At 44.6% G+C, this 22372-nt stretch overlaps 1 protein-coding gene across 7 annotated transcripts in view; it reads right to left on the bottom strand.

Annotated features, from left to right (window-relative positions):
• MICU3 (mitochondrial calcium uptake family member 3) overlaps positions 1-22372 on the bottom strand; it is a 195686-nt gene that overhangs the window by 65560 nt on the left and 107754 nt on the right. For 6 of the 7 annotated variants that reach the window (XR_003940729.1, XM_030191433.1, XM_030191434.1 and 3 more), the window contains exons 7-10: positions 16317-16388; positions 12058-12096; positions 10109-10204; positions 8334-8434 (exon numbers count right to left, since the gene is read on the bottom strand). Coding sequence is in view for 6 of the 7 variants with exons in the window: in XM_030191433.1 (XP_030047293.1) it covers positions 8334-8434; positions 10109-10204; positions 12058-12096; positions 16317-16388 (308 nt within the window). In the remaining variant the exon portion in view is untranslated. The remainder of the gene's footprint in view (positions 1-8333; positions 8435-10108; positions 10205-12057; positions 12097-16316; positions 16389-22372) is intronic. The other variant, XM_030191439.1, reaches the window with a different exon arrangement.

Here is a 22372-nt window from a genome sequence, read left to right as displayed (position 1 = left end):
GAAGGGTGCCCAAGGAAAGCATCCTGAACTTTTCTTTGACCAGGAATTTGTTCAGGCCTCTCAGGTCTAGGATGGGACGCATCCCCCCTGTTTTCTTTCCACAAGGAAGTACCTGGAATAGAATCCCTGCCCTTCCTGCCCGGGTGGTACGGGCTCGACCGCATTGGCGCTGAGAAGGGCGGAGAGTTCCTCTGCAAGTACCTGCTTGTGATGGGAGCTGAAGGATTGAGCTCCCGGAGGACAATTTGGAGGCAGGGAGGTCAAATTCAGGGCGTATCCGCACCGCACTATTTGGAGAACCCACTGGTCGGAGGTTATGAGAGGCCACCTTTGGTGAAAATATTTTAACCTCCCCCCCGACCGGCAGATCGTCCGGTACGGACACTTTGAGGGCGGCTATGTTCCCGTGGATCCAGTCAAAGCCCGTCCCTGGCTTTTGCTGTGGAGGCGCAGGGGGCTGCTTAGGCACACGCTGTTGACGGGAACGAGCGCGCTGGGGCTGTCCCTGTGCCTGACGAGGCCTTTGGGCCGGCTGGTTGTACCTACGCTTTGCAAAAGAATAGGGTGCAGCCTGCCGGGCCCGGGAAAAACGTCCACCTGCTGAGGTGGATGCTGAAGGCGCCCGGTGGGAGAGCTTGTCGAGAGCGGTTTTCCCGCTGATGCAGTTGGTCCACCATCTGCTCGACCTTCTCACCAAAAATGTTATCCCCCCGGCAAGGGACGTCGGCCAGTCTCTGCTGGGTGCGGTTGTCCAGGTCAGAGGCACGCAGCCATGAGAGCCTGCGCATCACTATACCTTGGGCCGCAGCACGAGATGCCACGTCACAGGTGTCATAGATACCCGTGGACAGGAACTTTCTGCACGCCTTCAGCTGCCTGACCACCTCCTGATAAGGCCTGGACTGCTCCGGCGGGAGCTTCTCGACCAGGTCCGCCAGTTGTTGCACATAGGTCCGCATGTGAATGCTCATATAGAGCAGGTATGACTGGATGCGGGTCACGAGCATGGAGGATTGGTAGGCCTTCCTCCCAAACGAGTCCAGAGTGCGAGACTCCCGCCCCGGGGGCGCCGAGGCGGTATCCCTCGAACTCCGTGCCCTCTTGAGAGCAGAATCCACGACCGCCGAGTCATGGGGCAATTGGGGCCGCATTAACTCTGGGTCGGAGTGGATCCTGTATTGGGACTCTGCTTTCTTGGGAATGGTGGGGTTAGTTAACGGTCGCACCCAGTTCCGAAGCAGTGTCTCCTTGAGGACATTGTGCAGCGGCACCGTGGAGGACTCTCTAGGTGGCGATGGATAGTCGAGGACCTCGAGCATCTCGGCCCTCGGCTCTTCCACAGAGACCACGGGGAAGGGAATGCTGATAGACATATCCCGCACAAAGGAGGCAAAGGAGAGGCTCTCGGGGGGGTGAGAGCTTCCTCTCCGGTGAAGGCGTGGGGTCCGAGGGAAGGCCCGTAGACTCCTCTGAGGAGAAATATCTAGGGTCCTCCTCTTCCCCCACGAGTCCTCATCCTCGGTATCGGACATAAGCTCATGTAGCTGAGTCCTGAACCGGGCCCGGCTCGACGTCGAGGCACCGAGGTCTCGGTGTCGTCGAGCGGTGGACTCCCGCGCCGGCGGGGACGGAGCTCCCTCCATCGACGTCGACGGGGACTCCACCTGCGTGGCGGTCGAGACCGGCGCCGCAAGCGGCGGCGGTGTCGACGGCCCCGGCGCCGGGCTAGAGCTCACCGGCGCCACAGACATCGGCGCCGAGGGCGCAAGCACCCCCGGCGCCGGCACAGCCTGGCGCATCAGCCCTTCCAGGATCCCCGGAAGGATGGCTCTGAGGCACTCGTCCAGGCCCGCTGCCGGGAAAGGCGGTGGGGCCGGTAGGGGTGTCGGTGCCAGAAGCTGATGGGGGCCAGGAGACGGCACCGAGGTGCCGGAACCCTGACGCGTCGGTACCTCCACGACCGACGGGGACCTCTCCTCTCGACGATGACGCTTCGGCGCCGCCTCCTCTCCGATGTCCGGATGCACCGAGGGCGACCGGTGACGACGCTTCTTGTCTTTCTTCCGATGCGCGTCACCGGTGCCGGGAGGTATGGAGGAGGAGGAGGACGATCCCCCTCGGTCCCGGGGAGCCGGGTCAGACAGGGTTCGGTCCCGAGGGCCACGGGCTGAGGGAGTGACCGGGGCCGACTGCCCACGCGGCCGCTCACCTCTACCCTCGCCAGCGGACCGGCGGGCCGACGGGACCTGTTCTCCTGGGGTCGATGCCATCGGTGCCGATGTCTCGGGCATCGATACCGGTACCGAAGGACCGGGCGTCGATACCGATGCCGTCGAGGTCGACGTCGAGGGGCCGGCGCAAGTTCCAAAAAGACGGTCCCGCAGAACTTGCCTCGCAACCTGAGTCCGTTTCCGGAGACCGAGACACAGGGAACACGACTTGATATTGTGCTCCGGCCCGAGGCACTGGAGGCACCAAGCGTGGGTGTCGGTCTGCGAGATCGGCCGGCCGCAGCGACCACACTTTTTAAATCCACTCGGGACCCTTGAGGACATCGACGGAAAAATCGCGTCGGCGAAGTCAAAGTCGTCAATGGTGGCTGAAATCACACCACGAAAAGGAAAACGACCGTGCGGCCACTAGGCCGCAATGTGGCGTCCCCGCTGGAAGCGAGGGAAAAAGGGAGCGCGTGCTCCACACGCGCAGGGTTTCTCTTTTTTTTTTTTTAAAAAGAAACCGGACGGTAACTAACAACGATAAACAAAGAAAAAGCACGATCCGCGTAAACGCGATCGAAATCCGGCGGCTGAATCAGAGAGAGCGGCGAGGCACGACTCTCTCCAGACGTGGAAAAAAAGGAACTGGCGGGAGCGGTCGCGCACGGGCGGGAAGACGGCCGCGCATGCGCGGTGGGCGTGCCCTGCGTGCCGACCGTCCCGCGAAGCTTTTTTCCGGTTGGTGGGGGCTGCCGCGGACGTCACCCAGTCGTGAGAACAAGCAGCCTGCTTGTCCTCGGAGAACAACTGTTACAAAAGTATGCGCGTTGACATGACGACACATACTTTGCTGGGAAGTAGGCAAAGAAGTAGAGTTTGGAAGGAGAGTGGGCACAGTTTGCAAGTATGTATGTAGAATATTAAATATACTAATTTAAATGTGTTCTGAAATAATCTAGTCACTGACTTATTTCGGCTGGTTTCTCGATATACTGCTTTTCCATCAAATAAAGGTTATAACAAAGTGGCTCACAATAAATAAAATAAAATGTTACAAGTCATAAGCAAATACATCTCAAACAGATGTAAATGGCCATGCCTGCAATGTAGGTGCAATTTCTGCCACTCATACCAGTATTTTATAACGGAGGGGAATTTTCAATGTGATGTCCAAGTCCGATTTTGGACATTTTGCACAACATGTCCAAAATCCGAGAAGGAAAGAAGAAAAATGCTTATCTTTTTTTTTTCAAAAATACTGTTTTGAACAAGGCTTTATGATTTTTGTTTTTTTGGTCCATATTAAAAAAAAATACCACCAATAGGTGCAAAACATAGAGATTCATGCCATTGGGATATAGATAGAGCCAGCATTTTTAGTAGACTGGTCCCGCAAACATTCCAGGAGAGCAATGGGGCACCCTGGAGGACACTTCTGCGCACTTCATAAAAATGCTCCCAGGCACACATCTCACCTTTGCTCCCTTACCTTGTCCCCTAAGCCCTCCAAAACCCACCCAAAATCCATTGTCCCCCACTATACACCACTATAATAGCCCTTATGGGTGAAGGGGGCACCTATATGTGGGTACAGTAAGGTTTTGGTGACCTTGGGAGGGGTCAGAGTTTCCACCACAAGTGTGACAGGTAGAGCGAGATAGGGACTTGGGTACCCCACTGTGTACTGCACCGATCACTACACTAACTCCAGGGACCTGCATGCTGCTCTGCAGCTGTCATGGAGGCTGACGTCATATTTTTAGTCACATTTTGGGTGGTGGGAGGGGGATTAGTGACCATTAGGCGGGTATTGGGTGGTCACCCCTGATTCCCTCCAGTGGTCATCTGGTCATTTAGGGCACCTTTTTGTGTCTTATTTGTTCTGAAAACAGGTCTACAACAAAAAGTCATGGTTGTAGTCCTGGACGCTTTTGTTTTGTTCCATAATGTCTGTAAAATGTTCAAGTGTTAGGCACGCTCTAATCCTGCCTTCAAAATGCCCCGACACGCATCCTTGTGATTTGAATGCACTTCTGACAGACTTTATAGAAAAACGTTTAAAAACAAGATTTGGAAGTTTTTGTGAGAAAAACGTCCAAATGCTGCTTTATGCCACTTTTTAAGATGTTTTTCTCTTTCGAAAATGAGCCCCATTGAGAGGCAGTTTCAAAAAAACATCTAAGTTAAAAAAAAAAAAAAAAAAAAAAAAGAGTCCTGCTCATAATGTCCAAAAACAAAATGGTCATCTTACAGCCATAATCAAACAGGAAAAACATCTAGATTTCCTGTTTGTGGTTGTGAGATGGACCTTTTTGCACTGAAAATGTTCAGAATGAATAGCCATTTTCCAAAGTGAAGCATCCAACTTTTGAACAACAAAAAAACAGGGACATTAATGTCTATCTGGCATCACTTTCAAAAATATGGCCACACAGACATCCCTGCAGAACAGAAGAGTAGCCTAGTAGTTAGTGCAGTGAACTGTAAACCAAGGGACACGGGTCCAAATCCCACTATCACTCTTTTTTTTTTTTTTGGTAAATGTGATCCCTCCAGGACCTGAAAAATACTTATTGTACCTTAATGTACACCACTTCAATAGCGTTCGGGCTTGCTGGTGTCTTATATATTTAGGTACAATAGGTATTTTTCTGTTTCTGGAAGGCTCAGAATTGTAATAATAATAATAACAAAAGAGTTGAAGTGGGACTTGAAACCTGGGTCCTTTGGTTCACAGTCCACTGCACTAACCACTAGGCTCCTGTGACCTGTTTTATCGCTTTATTCAAAATGGCCATAAATAACACATGGTCTTTCCTTTCCAGTTTCAATTTCAGGGGAAAGGGACAGCAACCACTGGGGGATTAAGGAGGGGTCATGCCTTAATCCCTTCAGCGGTCAGCTATTCAATTAGATCAACTTTTTATAACTTGGACATGACTGAAACAGGTCTAGATAAAAACAACCTGTTCAATTTTAGACATGGACATTTCTTCCCATTTGAAAATCCTGTTGAACACTACTTTTGGACCCTCCCTAGTCCTGCCCAAAACACACTCACAACATGCCCCTTGCTATTTGGATGAACTGTAGTGTGAAATGTCCAAATAGCTGGATTTGGATATTTTTAGCAGATGAACCTTTTTTTAGGCATTTTAAGATGCCCATCTGCTTTGAAAATGAGTACCATAGACACCTGTATGTCTATGTAACAGTAGTTCCCAAACTTTCTTGGTTCACAGTGCACTAAGCCACACATTTCCTCTCAGGTATTCCCCCCCACTTACCCGATGGCACTGAGCCCTACTAGCGGGGATGACCAAGCTCTGTCAGCTGAAAAGTTCTGCTGCCTGGGGCCCGAGTTTCATGCTGCCTGAGCAGCGAGCAAATTGGCAGCATGCTTCAGCTATCCGATGCCGGCACTCCTGCACATGTTCCAGCCAGCACCTGCTCTTTCTCTCTGACCCTCCCCCCTTCCAGCATTTGCCTCCTCTCACCCCCTACTTCCATCCAGGATCTGTCCTCCCCCCTTTCTCCCCACTTCTATCGGGCATCTGCCCCTCCTCTCTCCCCACTTCCATCCGGCACCTGCCTCCCCTCTCTCCCCACTTCCATCCAGTGTCTGCCCCCTCTCTCTCCCCCCCACTTCCATCCAGCATCTGCCCCCTCTCTCGCCCCCCATTTCCATCCAGCATCTGCACCCCTCTTCCCTCACTTCCATCCAACATCTGTCCCCTCTCTCCCCGCTTCCTTCCACAGTCTGTCCCTTCTCTCTGATCCTTCAAACATCTGAACGCCCTCCTGCCACTACCCTTGCTGCTGTTCCAGATCAGCAGCAGCAGAAGCAAAAAATAAAAAAATAAAAGACAGCCACCATTTGGCATCACTGTACATATCCACAGATGGTGGCTGTGTGATGGAACAGGAAGTGATGTACATAAGTACATAAGTTACGCCACACTGGGAAAAGACCAAGGGTCCATCGAGCCCAGCATCCTTTCCACAACAGCGGCCAATCCAGGCCAAGGGCACCTGGCAAGCTTCCCAAACGTACAAACATTCTATACATGTTATTCCTGGAATTGTGGATTTTTCCCAAGTCCATTTAGTAGCGGTTTATGGACTTGTCCTTTAGGAAACCGTCTAACCCCTTTTTAAACTCTGCCAAGCTAACTGCCTTCACCACGTTCTCCGGCAACGAATTCCAGAGTTTAATTATGCGTTGGGTGAAGAAAACTTTTCTTCGATTTGTTTTAAATTTACTACACTGTAGTTTCATCGCTTGCCCCCTAGTCCTAGTATTTTTGGAAAGCGTGAACAGATGCTTCACATCCACCTGTTCCACTCCACTCATTATTTTATATACCTCTATCATGTCTCCCCTCAGCAGTCTCTTCTCCAAGCTGAAAAGCCCTAGCCTCCTTAGTCTTTCTTCATAGGGAAGTTGTCCCATCCCTGCTATCATTTTAGTCGCCCTTCGCTGCACCTTTTCCAATTCCACTATATCTTTCTTGAGATGCGGCGACCAGAATTGAACACAATACTCAAGTTGCGGTCGCACCATGGGGTAATATAACGGCATTATAACATCCTCACACCTGTTTTCCATACCTTTCCTAATAATACCCAAGATTCTATTCGCTTTCCGAGCCGCAGCAGCACACTGAGCAGAAGGTTTCAGTGTATTATCGACGATGACACCCAAATCCCTTTCTTGGTCCAACTCCTAACGTGGAACCTTGCATGACGTAGCTATAATTCGGGTTCTTTTTTCCCACATGCATCACCTTGCACTTGCTCACATTAAACGTCATTTGTCATCTAGCCGCCCAGTCTCCCAGTCTCGTAAGGTCCTTCTGTAATTTTTCACAATCCTGTCGCGAGTTAACGACCTTAAATAACTTTGTGTCATCAGCAAATTTAATTACCTCGCTAGTTACTCCCATCTCTAAATAATTTATAAATATATTAAAAAGCAGTGGTCCTAGCAGGAAGGGTGGGACCAGCATCTCCGAGTATGCACTGTGTGGCCCCACAATGGTTGTCTTGTTTTGCCGCTGCTGGTGATCTGGAACAGCAGCAGTAGCAAGGGTGGCGGCAGGAGGTAGGTGGGGTAGGTCCCAGTGTGCCTGCTGTGCGGCTTAGAGGAAACACTGCCATGGCACCCCTGTGAGTACAGTTTAAGAGCTGCTGCTATATAACATAGCTCCTAAATAGGTGTTTACTTGCTCTTTTAAACTAGATGTCCATTTAAAAAAATTACCTTCTATGTGCTTAAGTGGGCTATTAAAAAACTGACCTAGGGTACCCATGTGTACAAATTCAGCTGCCCACTCTCTTTTTGATTTAAAGTCCCTTCGTTTACCGATGCATTCTTTAGTTGTCTCCCATCTTGATTACTGTAACTCTCTTTTCTTTGATTTTCTTCAATATCAAATCCGCTACCTTCAGTTAATTCAGAATACTGCAGTTAAGCTCATTCATAGAACATGTAAGTATGATAGTGTTACTCCCCTTCTGAAATCAGAACATTGGCCCCTTATCCATCATCGTACTTCTGTTAAAGTTAGCTCACCAAATTGTGCATACTGGGATCCCTCAGTTTTTGTTTTGCTCACTTATCCCATACACACCAGTGCGTACCCTGTTGACCAGCACCTACTTATTGTCTCTTCACACCTATGTAATCACTTCTACCAAGCCAGATTCGGGAGATGGGGAGACAGAGGAATGCGTTAACTGTGTTAAAATTTTTTAATGCTAGTTAAGCATTTAGCGCATTAACTGTACAGCCCTAATTATAATACAATACAGAGCTTATTAACTGTTTTATCCCCAAAAAGGTCCAATGTGGTTTACAAAAGAAGAGAACAATACAAAATTGGGAAGAAACAATAAAAGCACTACAAAACCTTATATATATTAAAAAAAACATCAACATTTATGAAATAAGAAATATTTCAGATTTTTCCAAAATGATAAATAATTTAGTTCAGCTCTGATAAATACAGATAAGCCATTCCAAAAAGAAGTCACTTGAAAAGGAAAAGAAAAAGTTAAACATGTGCTTTAAGCACAAACCCTTAACAGATACATAATGTAATATTCAAAGCTCACCTATAAAAATCTTGAAAGTTGAGCTCAGCTTTTCCCTTCTTTCCAAAAAAATGAACAAGTAATGTGGTGTCCACCAGTAGGTTAGATAAATCAACACCATGCTTGGAAAAAAAGTAGGGTTAGAAATCTGTTAGATGGGCTTGAAAATGAACTGAATGCACAGTGGTTCGGGCAAAATTAGCAATGAAAATAGAAAAAAAATATATTTTAAATTAAATATCCACACAATTCATGCATTTATCTGAACAATGTAGAACATGAGAGAAAATGTTATGATTTCCACAACTAAGGGCCCTGTTTACTAAGGTGCACTAGGGTTTTTAGCAAGTGCTAAAAATTAGCATGTGCTAACCGTGTAAACGCCCATAGGAATATTATGGTCATCTAAACAGTCAGCACGAGCTAATGCTTAGTGCGCCTCTAGCGCGGCTTAGTAAACAGGGCCCTAAGGGGGTCTTTTACTAAGGTTTTTAGTTCACACTACAAATCAGCTGACTCTAAACGGTGAGACACCAAGAGAAATATAATGGGCGTCTCAGCATTTAGCGCCGGCTGATTTGTAGTGCGAGCTAAAAAACGCTAGCACAGCTTAGAAAAAGACCCCCTAAAACACATTCACAGAGCTAGATGTGTTAAGATTTTTCCACCCCATCACACAAAATGAAAATACCCTTAATACATTTGGTGCAGGTATTTTACAAATTGCAGATCACATTCATATAAGCCAAATTCTGAAACCACAAACACAGTCTGCATGAATTAGAAATGTTTCTTGAGTTGGTGTTGGGGAAAATCAATACAATACAATGTAATAAGCTCTTATATCCTGTACAAGCCCATCAGGGTTCTGTATAGTTTACAATGTTAGGGGCCCTTTTTCTAAGCTGCGGTAAAAAGTGGCCTGTGCTAGTTTTGGTGTATGCTGAGCCATTTTTTACCGCAGTGGAAAAAAGGCCTTTTTAAAAAATGGGGTAGTAAATGACCGTGCACTAATAATAAAATTAGCGCGTGGTTATTTACTGCCTGAGCCCTTACTGCCACCTATTTAGAAGGAGATAAGGACTCAGCATGTGGCAATGTGGCAGTGCTGACGACTACTGCCAGGAACATTCCCCACAGTAGAAAATATAAAATTATTTTTCTACCGCGGGAAACTTTGGAACTACTGCTGGGCACCCACTCTATCTTGGCAGTAGGGTCGATTTGGCAAGCCCTACCGTGGCTTAGTAAAAGGGCCCCTTAAGATGCTAGGTATTCCTAGCAACAGTACAAAACATGACACCAGGCAGTACAGCTTTTGGACTATTCATCATATGAATCTTCTATCACAAATTTCTTAAAAAGATAAGTTTTCAGAGATTTCCTGAACTTTGTTTAGCATGTCAGAGTCTTTAAAGTAGATGGCAAAGAATTTCACCAGTATGTGGCCTGATATACAAAAGTCTCAGACTAACTCAATTTACAAACCAATTTCCTCGTATCAGGATAGTGACAAGACAAATAAGATTGCTTAGTAATGTCACAAAATTCCTTATAGGTAAGTTAATTAAAATTGCATATATACCTTGGGGCGCCTCCATGAATGATTAAAAATGTAAGGGTGTAGACTTTAAAAATGACACGAGCTCTAACTGGCAAAACATTGGGACATTCTGTCAAATTTTGATGATCTATATATTAAACACACAGCTGTGTTCTGGAGTTTGCAGACTTTTGATTATGAAATAAGATAGAAACAAAGCAAATCCATGGACAATGCAGAAATGGTGTTATACCTCTGCAAAGTCTGAAAAGAGGAGTTGACTTGTGCTACGCCTCAATGTGTCCCAGTAGCTTCTGGGGACAGGTTCCTGTGTATCTGTTCTAAGGACCTGTGGAAATTTCAAGAAGCACAATGGCGCTGTTTCAAATCAAATTAAAAAAAATAAAACTCAGAAAGACAACAAAATGGAGACAGTTAAAATTTTAACATGCTTCAAGAAAGAAAGCCACATCAGTTTTAGCTTTCTTTTTCCCCCCCTGCATAATAAAGTCTTGCTACAATATTTATCACTTAATCATAGTTCCTTGAAAGCTAAAAAAAAAAAAAAAAAAGAAAAACGTCTTTATTTTTTTTTCTCGAAAATACTGTATTGAACAAGGTTTTTGTGCTTTGGATTTTTTTTTTTTGGGGGGGGGGGGGGGGGGGGTCCATTTAAAAAAAACCTGAAAAAGTGCAAAACTTAGAGATTCATACCACTGGGATGTAGGAGGAGCTAGCATTTTTAGTAGACTGGTCCCCCAAACATCCCAGAAGAGCAATGGGGCACCCTAGAGGGCACTTCTGTGCATTTCATAAAAATGTTCCCTCATCTTGTCCCCTGAGTTCTCCAAAATCCATTACCCCCCACCCTGTACACCACTACACAGCCCTTATAGGTGAAGGGGGCACCTATATGTGGGTACACAGTAGGGTTTTGGTGACCTTGGGAGGGGTCACAGTTTCCATCACAAGTGTGAGAGGTAGAGGGAGATAGGGACCTGAATCCCCCTACTCCATAGTGCACTGCACCGACCACTACACTACTCCAGGGACCTGCATGCTGCTCTAACAGACCTGACTTTAACATGTGAGGCTGTCATACAGGCTGGGAGGGGGTCACTGACCACTGTGGAGGGTATTGGAGGTCACCTCCAGTTCCCTCCAGTTGTCATCTGGTCATTTAGGGCACCTTTTGTGCCTTATTCATTATAAAAACAGGTCTAGCTCAAAAGGTCTTAGCTTTAGTCCTGGATGGTTTTTTGTTCTGTTCCATTAGGGCTGAATAACATCTAAGTCTTAAGAATGCTCAAATCCTGCCCTTACCATGCCCCCAACACGCCCTCTTGAAATATGGATGCATTGCAGAAGAACAGCATAGAAAAATGTCTGAAAAATAGTTTTCAAAAATACTGATTTGGACGTTTTTGTGAGAAAAATGTCCAAATGCTGCTTTATGCTACTTTTTAGACGTTGTTCTCTTTCGAAAATGAGACCCATAGTAACTTAGCATCATATGTAAGCTAGTGTGACCTGAAAAACTTACCGAGTCAGGTAAATCATATGAAATGGTCTTTTGGTTGAAAGGATGTTATTTCTCATGAACAAAGAAAATGAGTTATGTTAACTCATAAACAGAAGCTATCTTTTTAAACACAAATCAATTTACTATTTTGATATGGATCAATTAAGTTACTTAACAGATCTGACACTTTGTTTCCACTTGTCAAATAAAGAAAAATGATTTCATTCCAGTTTAAAAATGCTAGTGCACTTTGTTTAATGTGAAAAAATGTTTAAACCTTTGCTACAGAAACAAAGAGTGGCCTACTCTTTTGCTGGAAGTAGCACTGTAAGATGACACAATGAGGAAAAATAAAAGAGCAAAATAAGGATATGTAAAGGAAAGGGTCATGAGAAAGAGCTGAAGAACTACAGAATATGTGATCAAAAGAACAGAACGTGAAGGGAAAGAAATGAGAAAAGATGGGGGAAGCAGAGCATAAAAACAAATGAGGTGCATGCAATAAAGGTCATAACACTTTCATTTACGTGTCATAGATTAATATATGTTAAATTGATTGTGCATACACTAACAAACTGAATGAGCAAAAATGAATGCCCATCTGTAAAACAAGCTTATCATCTCACAGAGAAAAAGAAAACTCAAGCTTGACACACATTAAACACATTGTGAGTACATACACCATTAGAAGATGCAAGGTATCCATACAGCTGAAGACGCTTACACACAGCAAAAAGGGCCAAATGAAGAGTCACATTTCAGAATGAAGTCATGAACAGCAGGAGAAAAAGAAAGACAACAGAATAGATTAGGGCATGCTGGTTTTTATACGTATTTGGATCAGAAAAATATTCACAATTCAGAATGAATCCACCGCAACCAAAATTATAGAGAGAACGCTTCAATTCAGGATTTCAATTTGATAACTGAACGTTTTAATTCAGAATTACAAGGAGATCTGCTCATTATGAATATTTCTGCACAAAGTAACATGAATATGATGTTACTTTACAGGATGGGTAATTTTTAAAGTCATTTTAGCAAACTGGGCTTTCATAAAATTATCCTATTTGCAGCTGGATACCTGTCTAATGTTGTTCTCCAAAGACGGGATACAAGTCCTCATAAGGCGTGATGTCATCCAACAGAGCCCAGGTTAGAGAAGTGGTTACAAAGCTAAGGGCCCTGCTTACAAAGGTGCACTAACCGTGTAAATGCCCATAGGAATATTATGGGCATTTTCACTGTTAGCGCACGCTGATTTTTAGCGTGCACTAAACAGGGCCCTAAGTTTTTCAGAATGCTCTACTGAGCGTATGAGATAGTTTTTAATATTGGTGCTATTATATGCTGCCACCTCAATTCTATTAATAGTTACAACAATGAAAACCAAGTCCTTGGGGAAGCAGGAAGGTTTTGCAATGACTGGCGTCTTGCTGTCCTTAACTTTGGAGCCCTTTTAATAAGCTGCACTACGAAATGGGCTGAGTGTGTCCTTACGTGAGCCTTTCCCCTGTGCTAAGCCCATTTCTATTGAGGCCATCATAAAGGGCTTTTTTCTATTTGTTTTATTTCTGGCCATGCGCTAATGGTAGCACTGGTGCAGGACTATTTTATATTTCAACAATTTTTTATTGATGATTCAGCATGGTATACATAAACACAAGATTCAACCTATGATGGTTTACCGGACATAACATACTTATATGAGTAAATCCTTAACTTCTATCATCAAAGTTGTTTTACAGTTTTCTCTCCCCCCTCCCCTCCAACATTTGTAACTTTAAACAAAATGACTATATTCCTATTTTTTAAAAGAAAGAAAAACTACATAATAAAGTATTGAGTTCAAATATGAACACATATTATGCATTGTTTAATATTGTCCTATCTAAGTCTACGTCCCTCCCCCCTCCTTCCCTTTTCCTAATAAGCTTATCTCTGTACTTCATGGTATCTACTCCCTTCACTCCCCTTCCCTATCATAAGCTGTAGGGTATTCCATAGCTGACCTTCTATGATGCAGGACTATTTAAAAAAATTACCGTGGGAGAACTTACTGCCCCCTATTTAGGGAGGCACTAAGGGTTTCCCGTGTTAGGGAGATGTTAACCAGTTAGCGTGCTAGTGATGTCAGCATGCTAGCTGGTTAGCGCATCCATGCCCATTCTCTGCCCTTACAAACAAATATATAAATACCACAAGCAGATGGCACAACTAATGTGAAACGCTTTAGCGTGTCCCAAAAGGCCATTTTTGCTATATTAGGAATGCATTAGTATTTACTGCAGCTTAGTAAAAAGGCCCCTTTGCTTTTTTCTGTGAACAAGCAAGTTTACATGAATGGGAACCTCTAGCTACCAGTTGCCTTTAACTATAAAACAGGAGGAAAAAAAACCCAAAGCACCAATGGGAAAGTGTCAAGGGTAGATCCCTCCAACTCTCCACTGAGTGGTCTCCAGAAATTTTGAGGCATTAAGTGGGTAGAGTGAGGGACATATCCATCGCTAAATGGATCCTCAAAACTTAAAGGAGCACTCCACCCAGCATAAAGAAAAGTGTGATCCCCAGGAGCTCCGCAATTGATCCAAAGATGGTAAAACCTTTGATTTATTAAGGTTTAAGGAAAATCCCACATAATCGATGAATAGTACAAGTTTTGGGAATTATTATATGGCTGGAGTGTTTTAGAAGTTTTTGTGATACTTAAGCCTTCACTTCCTTTAAGATAAGAGATACATAATTTATAAAGGCAACATAGGCACCCTATCTGCTGCAGTGTAGATGATTAAATATAAGAAAGTGGATCAATATTCTTAATGCCTCTTTATCCATGTAGATAAAGATCACAAGATCACAGAACAGTAAAACAGATTTCATGCTGCTTATCCTAGAAATACTGTCAAAAATTTGTTTGGCTTTCTGCTTGCAAGTTCAAATAAACACAACTCAAAAATATTTCAGGCATTAGTGCACCCAATAATCACAAATGTTAATATTAATATTGGGGAAGTCTCATATAGTCACTTTAGGCTGCAAAAATAAGCATAAGAAGTATGCTTATTTTTGCAGCCTAAAGTGACTATATGAGACTTCCCCAATATTAATATTAATGTTTGTGATTATTGGGTGCACCAATGTCTGCCTGAAATATTCTTGAGTTGTGTTTATCCTAGAAATAAGCAGTGGATTTTCCCAAGTTCATCTCATCATGGACAGTAACTTGAGAGTGAGAGATTTGTCTTCTTTTCTATCTTTTAAAAGGAGTTCCTAAATGTATATTTTAAATTTTTTGTTTCTTTGTAACATTTGCTTTGTAAACCATTCTGTTTTGCTATGCAGTAACGCTATAGTAAATAAACAAACAATAAACGATAAGCAAGGAGTCAAAGCGACATCCTGGAATTTTAACAGAGCTGACTAAAATGATTGGTGTGCCAAGGACTTAGCAGGCTTGAACTGAAGCTTGTTTAATGTCCAGGGTGAGACAACATCTAGGCAGTTATTAAGAATAGTTAGATTAGGAATCTGTGGCTATTTTTGAAATAGCAACCATTAACAGCAAAGGTCTAAATCAACGTAGCATCCCTCCCCTTTGATTCTCCCTAGATCCCAACCCCCATGATTCCTCTTCCATGGTGGAAGCTCCACCCAAAACCCTCCCTTCCCCACACCTCACCCAAACCTCTCCATAACCCCACTTCACCTCTAGGACTTACTCAGGGGAGAAGATCCCTGGTATCTAGTGGGATGAGACTGGAGTGGTCCTCTTTCCACTCCTGCCCTGTTGGCTCCAGCTCTGAAAATGGTGGCACCCTTAGTGGTAGTCTCACGGTACTACTGCTAGGCATGCTGGGCGCTCAGATCTGGGGAGAGGGAGGATGCTGAATAAATAAGAGTGGCACACTCTTGGCTGGTCATGGCTCGAAATTCAGTGCCAGTGTCCAGGCATGGACCAGAACTGAATACTGGGGCCTAATTCTGCCCTCAGTGGTCATTGTTTTAAAACTGGATGAATATTGACCAGTACGTTTTTACTACATGGTACCCGTTAAAACAAATTTTGCCTCTTATTTTTGAATTTGCATCTAAAAAATTGTTTCTAAGTATCATTGATTCATGGAGATGGAACATTCTGTAGGTTGGTATTTCTCAAACCTGTTCTGGAGGAGCACCAGCCAGTCAGGTTTTCACATTATGTACTATGAGTATGCATGAGACAGACCTGTGTGAACATTATCCACTGCATATAAATTTATTTCACACATATTCATTGTTGAAATCCTGAAAACCTGATTGGTTGAGGGTCCCCTAAGATAGCTTTGAGAGCCACTGCTCTACAGACCACATATATACATAGCAACACAAATAATTAGCAGAGAAATGAGCACCCAAAACTGTACAAGACAATGTAAAAACTGAAAATATGCATTTTGTGTGTCTACTTATTCACCAGGTTCCCAATTTGCCCCAGACTATGTCCATGTACTGTACTCTCCACAATTCAACATTAAGGAAGAAGTTATCAATGTGGGTTAAGACATGTTATTTTACTGTTAACGCCAATTATTAGCAACTAGGTCTCATTGCATAAAATGGGACGTGCTAAAACAGCATACGTTAGTGGTAAACTAACACATCTTAATGGCGGCCCATGTTGATAACTATACTCCTTAGAGCTGTTTAATATTAGGTAATAAAACCCAAACCCAGTTTGGCTCAGTTTCAAGTTTCTTTTCCAAATTAACTTCTAAACACTTTCCCCAACACAATTGCTATCACAAGATATGTGCATATACATATCAACTTTTGCATGAAAAGAAATTTATCATCTGACTCCAAATGTCATTGTAATACACAAGAAAAATACTGTGCACACATTATGGAAAGTATTAAAAATGGAAGTCCGTTACAGCTCAGACAATTGTAAGTTCCTTACCAGCTGTGCACATTTTTCTGCTTCGCCCTTTCTTTCCTTTTTCTCATTTTTCTTCCTGAATATCTCTTGCAACTGAAAAAAACCCCACATTTTCTTTTTAAAAATATAACAGTACAAGATATTCCTTTAAATCTGTCTTAGCTACTATATAAACTAACCCATTGGCTACTGTATACTATTTCTGGAGGTGAAGGGGACACCTTTGTTCCTTCTTTCATCTTTTAGCTCAATTGAAACCAAGGCTGGATTCTAGTGGCATAAGACTTCATCTGCAGCGAGCCAGGCATTTCCCCCCTATTTTTAAGAGACCACCTTCTAATCTCTGCACCAGAGGGCTCCCTCCTTGAGCTCTAAATACAGTCACTAGAGGGGCAAGTGCCCCAACACAGCACAGTGAGAAGGCACCTGGTCATGGAATACTAGCATAACCCAGCATTGGTGCATCTTACATTTACCTGTGCACTTACACCAGCCATAGACTAGGCATAACTGTGGGTGCTCAGATGCGGCAGAGGTACCCATATACCTTACTGTATTCTGTAAGTTGTGCAGGTAAGTAGCAACCCCGCCCATGCTCCACCCATATGAATGCCCTCTTGCATTTACTTGTTATGCCACTTACACACACCCTTACAGAATAACAGCTGCTTTGTTGCAACTTACGCACATTAAGTGTACACTTACCTGCATAAGTGCTGGCATTCTGTACATTTACATACATAGGAGGTATGTAAATATGGGCCAAGGAGGTTTAATAAGACAGGAGATGGCATGAGCCTCTGGCCCATTATGTGGGCTGATGCTTGCCGTCATACTGAGTGACCCAAAACATTTGCAGATGCTATTGAAAAACAATAGCAAACTTGTGAGGTTTATATTGTTTTATTAAACCTCTTTGGTTTTGCATTCTTTCTGTTAGGAGGGGAGTAGGAGAGGTTTGGGAAGTTTTTGAGGGGTTTGTTTTGAGTACACCAATATGGCGGCTGCTGGGGGAAACCGGCTTCAACTTTTTGATATCATGCCATTTCCTGTCTTATTAAACCTCCTTGATATGGGTGTTCAGTTGTAGAATTTCCCTTTGCATGTTTCCCATGACTGCCCTCCAGGAGCTGTGAACCCAGCATCTTCAGCCCCAGCCAACTGGAAATTAAACCAGGGACTCTCCATATAGCTGTGCCTAACTGCCATTGAACTGCCCCTAGCTACTGTGTACTTGTATTCTCCAAGTGCAAGTGCAAGGTGATGCATGTGGGAAAAAAGAACCCGAATTATAGCTACGTCATGCAAGGTTCCACGTTAGGAGTTACGGACCAAGAAAGGGATCAGGGTGTCGTCGTCGATAACACACTGAAACCTTCTGCTCAGTGTGCTGCTGCGGCTAGGAAAGCGAATAGAATGTTGGGTATTATTAGGAAAGGTATGGAAAACAGGTGTGAGGATGTTATAATGCCGTTGTATCGCTCCATGGTGTGACCGCACCTTGAGTATTGTGTTCAATTCTGGTCGCCGCATCTCAAGAAAGATATAGTAGAATTGGAAAAGGTGCAGCGAAGGGCGACTAAAATGATAGCGGGGATGGGACGACTTCCCTATGAAGAAAGACTAAGGAGGCTAGGGCTATTCAGCTTGGAGAAGAGACGGCTGAGGGGAGACATGATAGAGGTATATAAATAATGAGTGGAGTGGAACAGGTGGATGTGAAGCGTCTGTTCACGCTTTCCAAAAATACTAGGACTAGGGGGCATGCGATTAAACTACAGTGTAGTAAATTTAAAACAAATCGGAGAAAAATTTTCTTCACCCAACGTGTAATTAAACTCTGGAATTCATTGCCGGAAAATGTGGTGAAGACGGTTAGCTTAGCAGAGTTTAAAAAGGGGTTGGACGGTTTCCTAAAGGACAAGTCCATAAACCGCTACTAAACGGACTTGGAAAAATCCAAAATCCCAGGAATAACATGTATAGAATGTTTGTACGTTTGGGAAGCTTGCCAGGTGCCCTTGGCCTGGATTGGCCGCTGTTGTGGACAAGATGCTGGGCTCGATGGACCCTTGGTCTTTTCCCAGTATGGCATTGCTTATGTACTTATGTTCCCGTACTCTAGATTTTATCTGATAGCCAACAAACCAACCACATAAAGTGAAATGCCTATATTTCAGAACATATTTCTTTTACATGCAGAATACTGCAAATGATCTTAAGAATATGGTCCATTATATTTTGCGTTTCAATCAATTTAAGACACTTACAGAAAATCAACCTTAAAATAGAAGCATAACAAATTACCATAACCAAACCCCATATCCTTCCCCCCACCCATCCCACCCCAATGAAATAATCCAGAGAGAAAGCGAACATACTTGCCTGTATGTTACGTTCCTCACCTGGTTCCAGGCCTGCGCGGCTGATTCACCGGTGAGGTGCGGTCCGGCTGAGATAGCCGGCTATTTTGGATGTGGTTTCTCCAGAATGGGTCTGTTTCTGTTTCTGGCAGCCGTCATCTTGGTTGGATCAAGGACAGCAGCCATCTTGGCTAGCTCAGGAGGGAGCAGCCATCTTGGAGTAACGAGGTCAGGAAGGAAGCCCATATTTGGACGCAGGCACCTCTGCTGATGGGGGCAGCCATCTTGAATCAGCTGCACATGCTTGAGCCTAATTCCTCCACTACTTAAGGCCCTGCCTTCAGTCCTTCGTTGCTTCGGCCTCAATTGTCTCAGAGGTCCACGCTGGAGTTCTGTTCACCGGCTTTCCTCAGTTCCTGGTTTCCTGTGTACCAGACCTCGGCTTGTTTTCCTGACCACGATTGTTTGCTGCCTGCCTAGACCTTGGACTGGTTTGACTATTCTTTGCCCTATGGATTACTTGGCTATTGGACTGTGTCTGCTTACCTGTCAGCCTGGTCAGCGGCTGTGCAACCCCGCCGGTTCCAGAAGTCCTGGTGGCCACCTGCAGCTGGGAGCTCAACTCTTGGTAAACGGTGGTCGCTTCCCAGGTGAAGCTAGGGGTTGTCTGGCTGTCTGACCGAGTGCGGCGTCCCTCCATCTCTGCCGTGCTCGGTCGGGGCACAGGGGCTCACTACTACCGGGTCGTAACACTGTAGCAGGTATTCTCCGAGGACAGCAGGTTGATCATTCTCACAACTGGGTCGACGATCTGCGTTGGCCCAGGAACCGGCATAAAAAATAGCATAAACTTTGCTACAGCCTTCTAGGGCGTGTGCCACATCCCACCGCGCATGCGTGGAGTGCCTTCCCACCAGAAGTGCAACTGCGCTGCTCATTTTAATAAAACAGCATAATAAGAAAAAGAAATAACTCCGAGTGGAGATGGGCGAGATTGTAAAAATGATCAGCCTGCTGTCCTCGGAGAATACCTGCTACAGGTAAGTATCTTCGCTTGCTCCAAGGACAAGCAGGCTGAGTAATTCTCACAAGTGGGGTATCCCTAGCATCCAGGCTCACCCAAAATAACAAACATTGGTCAACTGGGCCTCGCAATAGCGAGAACAAAACACAGATTAACCTGAAACTAAATACCAACTAGCTGAGTGCGCAGCCTGGAAGAGAACAAAACAGGCCTAGGGGGGTGAAGTTGGATTGTAAACCCCAAACAGATTCTGCAACACTGACTGCCCAAACGGACTATCATGTCGGGTATCCTACTCAAGGCAGTAGTGAGATGTGAATGTATAGACTGATGACCATGTCACAGCTTTGCAAATCTCTTCAATGGAGGCTGACCTCAAGTGAGCCACTGAAACAGCCATGGCTCTGACATTGTGAGCCATGACATGGCCCTCTAGAGTCAGCCCAGCTTGGGTATAAGCGAAGGAAATACAATCTGCTAGCTAATTGGAAATGGTGCGTTTCCCGATGGCGACTCCCCTCCTGTTGGGATCAAAAGAAACAAACAACTGGGTGGACTGTCTAAAGGGCTTCGTCCACTCCATGTAAAAGGCCAACACTCTCCTGCAGTCCAAGGTGTGCAAGCTGCTTTCGCTAGGGTGGGCATGGGGTCAGAGAAAAAATGTTGGCAAGACAATTGACTGGTTCAGATGGAACTCAAACACCACCTTTGGAAGGAACTTAGGGTACGTGCGGAGGACTACTCTGTTGTGATGAAACTTAATGTAAGGTGCATCCACTACTAAGGCCTGAAGCTCACTGACCCTACGAACTGAAGTAACAGCCACCAAGAAAACAACCTTCCAGGTCAAATACTTCAGATGACAGGAATTCAATGGCTCAAAAGGAGCTTTCATCAGCTAGGTGAGAATGACATTGAGATCCCATGATACTGGTGGAGGTTTGACAGGGGGCTCTGACAAAAGCAAACCTCTCATGAAGCGAACAACTAAAGGCCGTCCAAAGATGGGTTTACCATCTATACGCCAATGATAAGGGAAGGGAAAGGAAAGGGAAATGGGACTTAATATACTGCCTTTCTGTGGTATTTTGCAACTACATTCAAAGCGGTTTACATATATACGGGTAGTTATTTTGTACCTGGGGCAATGGAGGGTTAAGTGACTTGCCCACAGTCACAAGGAGCTGCAGTGGGAATCAAACCCAGTTCCCCAGGATCAAAGTCTGCTGCACTAACCACTATCGTGTTTCCCTGAAAACAGGACCTACCCCGAAAATAAGACCTACCGGGGTTTTCCTGCAAATTTAAAATATAAGACATCCCCCCAAAGTAAGACCTACCAAACTTTTTTTTTAAGCAGGGCCGCCGAGAGCCACCCGAGGTCACGCGCCTCCCCCCTCTGTTGCTCCCGGAACTAACCTGAAGCTCCTTTCACCTTCGCAAGTTCGGTTTCGAAGCAGCAGGGCAGACCTCTCTTTCCATGTCCCGCCCTCGCCTGACGTAACGTAACATAGAAATTAGGCACTAGGGGGTCCTTTTACAAAGGCGTGGTAGCGTTTTTATTGCACATTAATAATTAAAGCACACTAAACACTAGAGACGCCCATAGGGGGCCTTTACACTAAAAGGCAACGGGCTTACCATATGGCAACTCAGAACTACCGCCGGTCCAACACAGCTGCTGCCGGTAGTTCAAACTCCAGAATACACCATTTCCAGCACTGCTGGATCTTTAAATAAATATTTCGCCAGGGTAGCTCTGGAGGCCTTACCGCCCACCTCAGTGGGTGGTGGTAAGTGCTCCTCCCCAGCTGCGGTAAAAAGGGTTCTGGCGCACAGCAAAAATGGCTACCACTGCTACTGCAAGGCCTTTTTAACCACAGCTTGGTAAAAGGGCCCCTAAGTTTACATAGAATAGGGGTGTAAGTCAGTTACGTGTATAATTCCGAATTAGTACCACTCAGTGCTTGCTAATGACAAGTGCCAATTTAGCACCAATTAGATTATTAATAATCTAAATCACAAGTGTAACTGAAGCTATTCTATAACTGGGCACACGATTGCATACCTAACTGCAGACTGCACGTGCTATTTACAGAATTGAGAAGCATCTAGGTAGGAGTGAGGGTAAAGTGAGGATATTCCACCTAACCCTATGGATAGTTGACGATATTCAGTCACTGTCTATATAGCTGTGCGGATTAGGTTAAGTCAGTAGAAAGGCAGTTGTAACTTAAATATAGCTATTCGGATAGGGGCTCAATATCACCAATATGTACAAAGCTAGCAGCAGTCATTGCTGAAGATGTATGTTCAGTACTGCGGCTTCTGTAGATAGCAGGACTGAATATACACAAATAATTTATTTTAAAAGAATTGACTATGATATTTGAATATTGACCTATTAATTCACATCCAATTTTCGAACAATGGAAAATGTCTACCCTATTTTTTTTTCAAAAGAATACCGTTTTGAATATGGTTTTGTGTTTTTTTTTTTTTTTTTACCATTTTCGGAAAAAAAAATGTTCCATAGACTACGTCTGCCAAACGGTAAAAACTGCCATAGCACTGACATCCAGTGGCCTCCAGATAGACCCGCACGATGTTGAGGCTCTCCAGCGCTCTTGCAAAAGTGACAGAAGGAGGTTGTTGAATTTCATCAGCATGTGCCTCGATGCTCATTTCTT

Source organism: Microcaecilia unicolor, chromosome 2 (genome assembly GCF_901765095.1).
Source record: "Microcaecilia unicolor chromosome 2, aMicUni1.1, whole genome shotgun sequence".
In the NCBI taxonomy this organism is placed as follows: domain Eukaryota; kingdom Metazoa; phylum Chordata; class Amphibia; order Gymnophiona; family Siphonopidae; genus Microcaecilia; species Microcaecilia unicolor.
The sequence above is the reverse complement of the archived record's forward strand: the minus strand, read 5'-3'. Positions and strand labels throughout refer to the sequence as shown.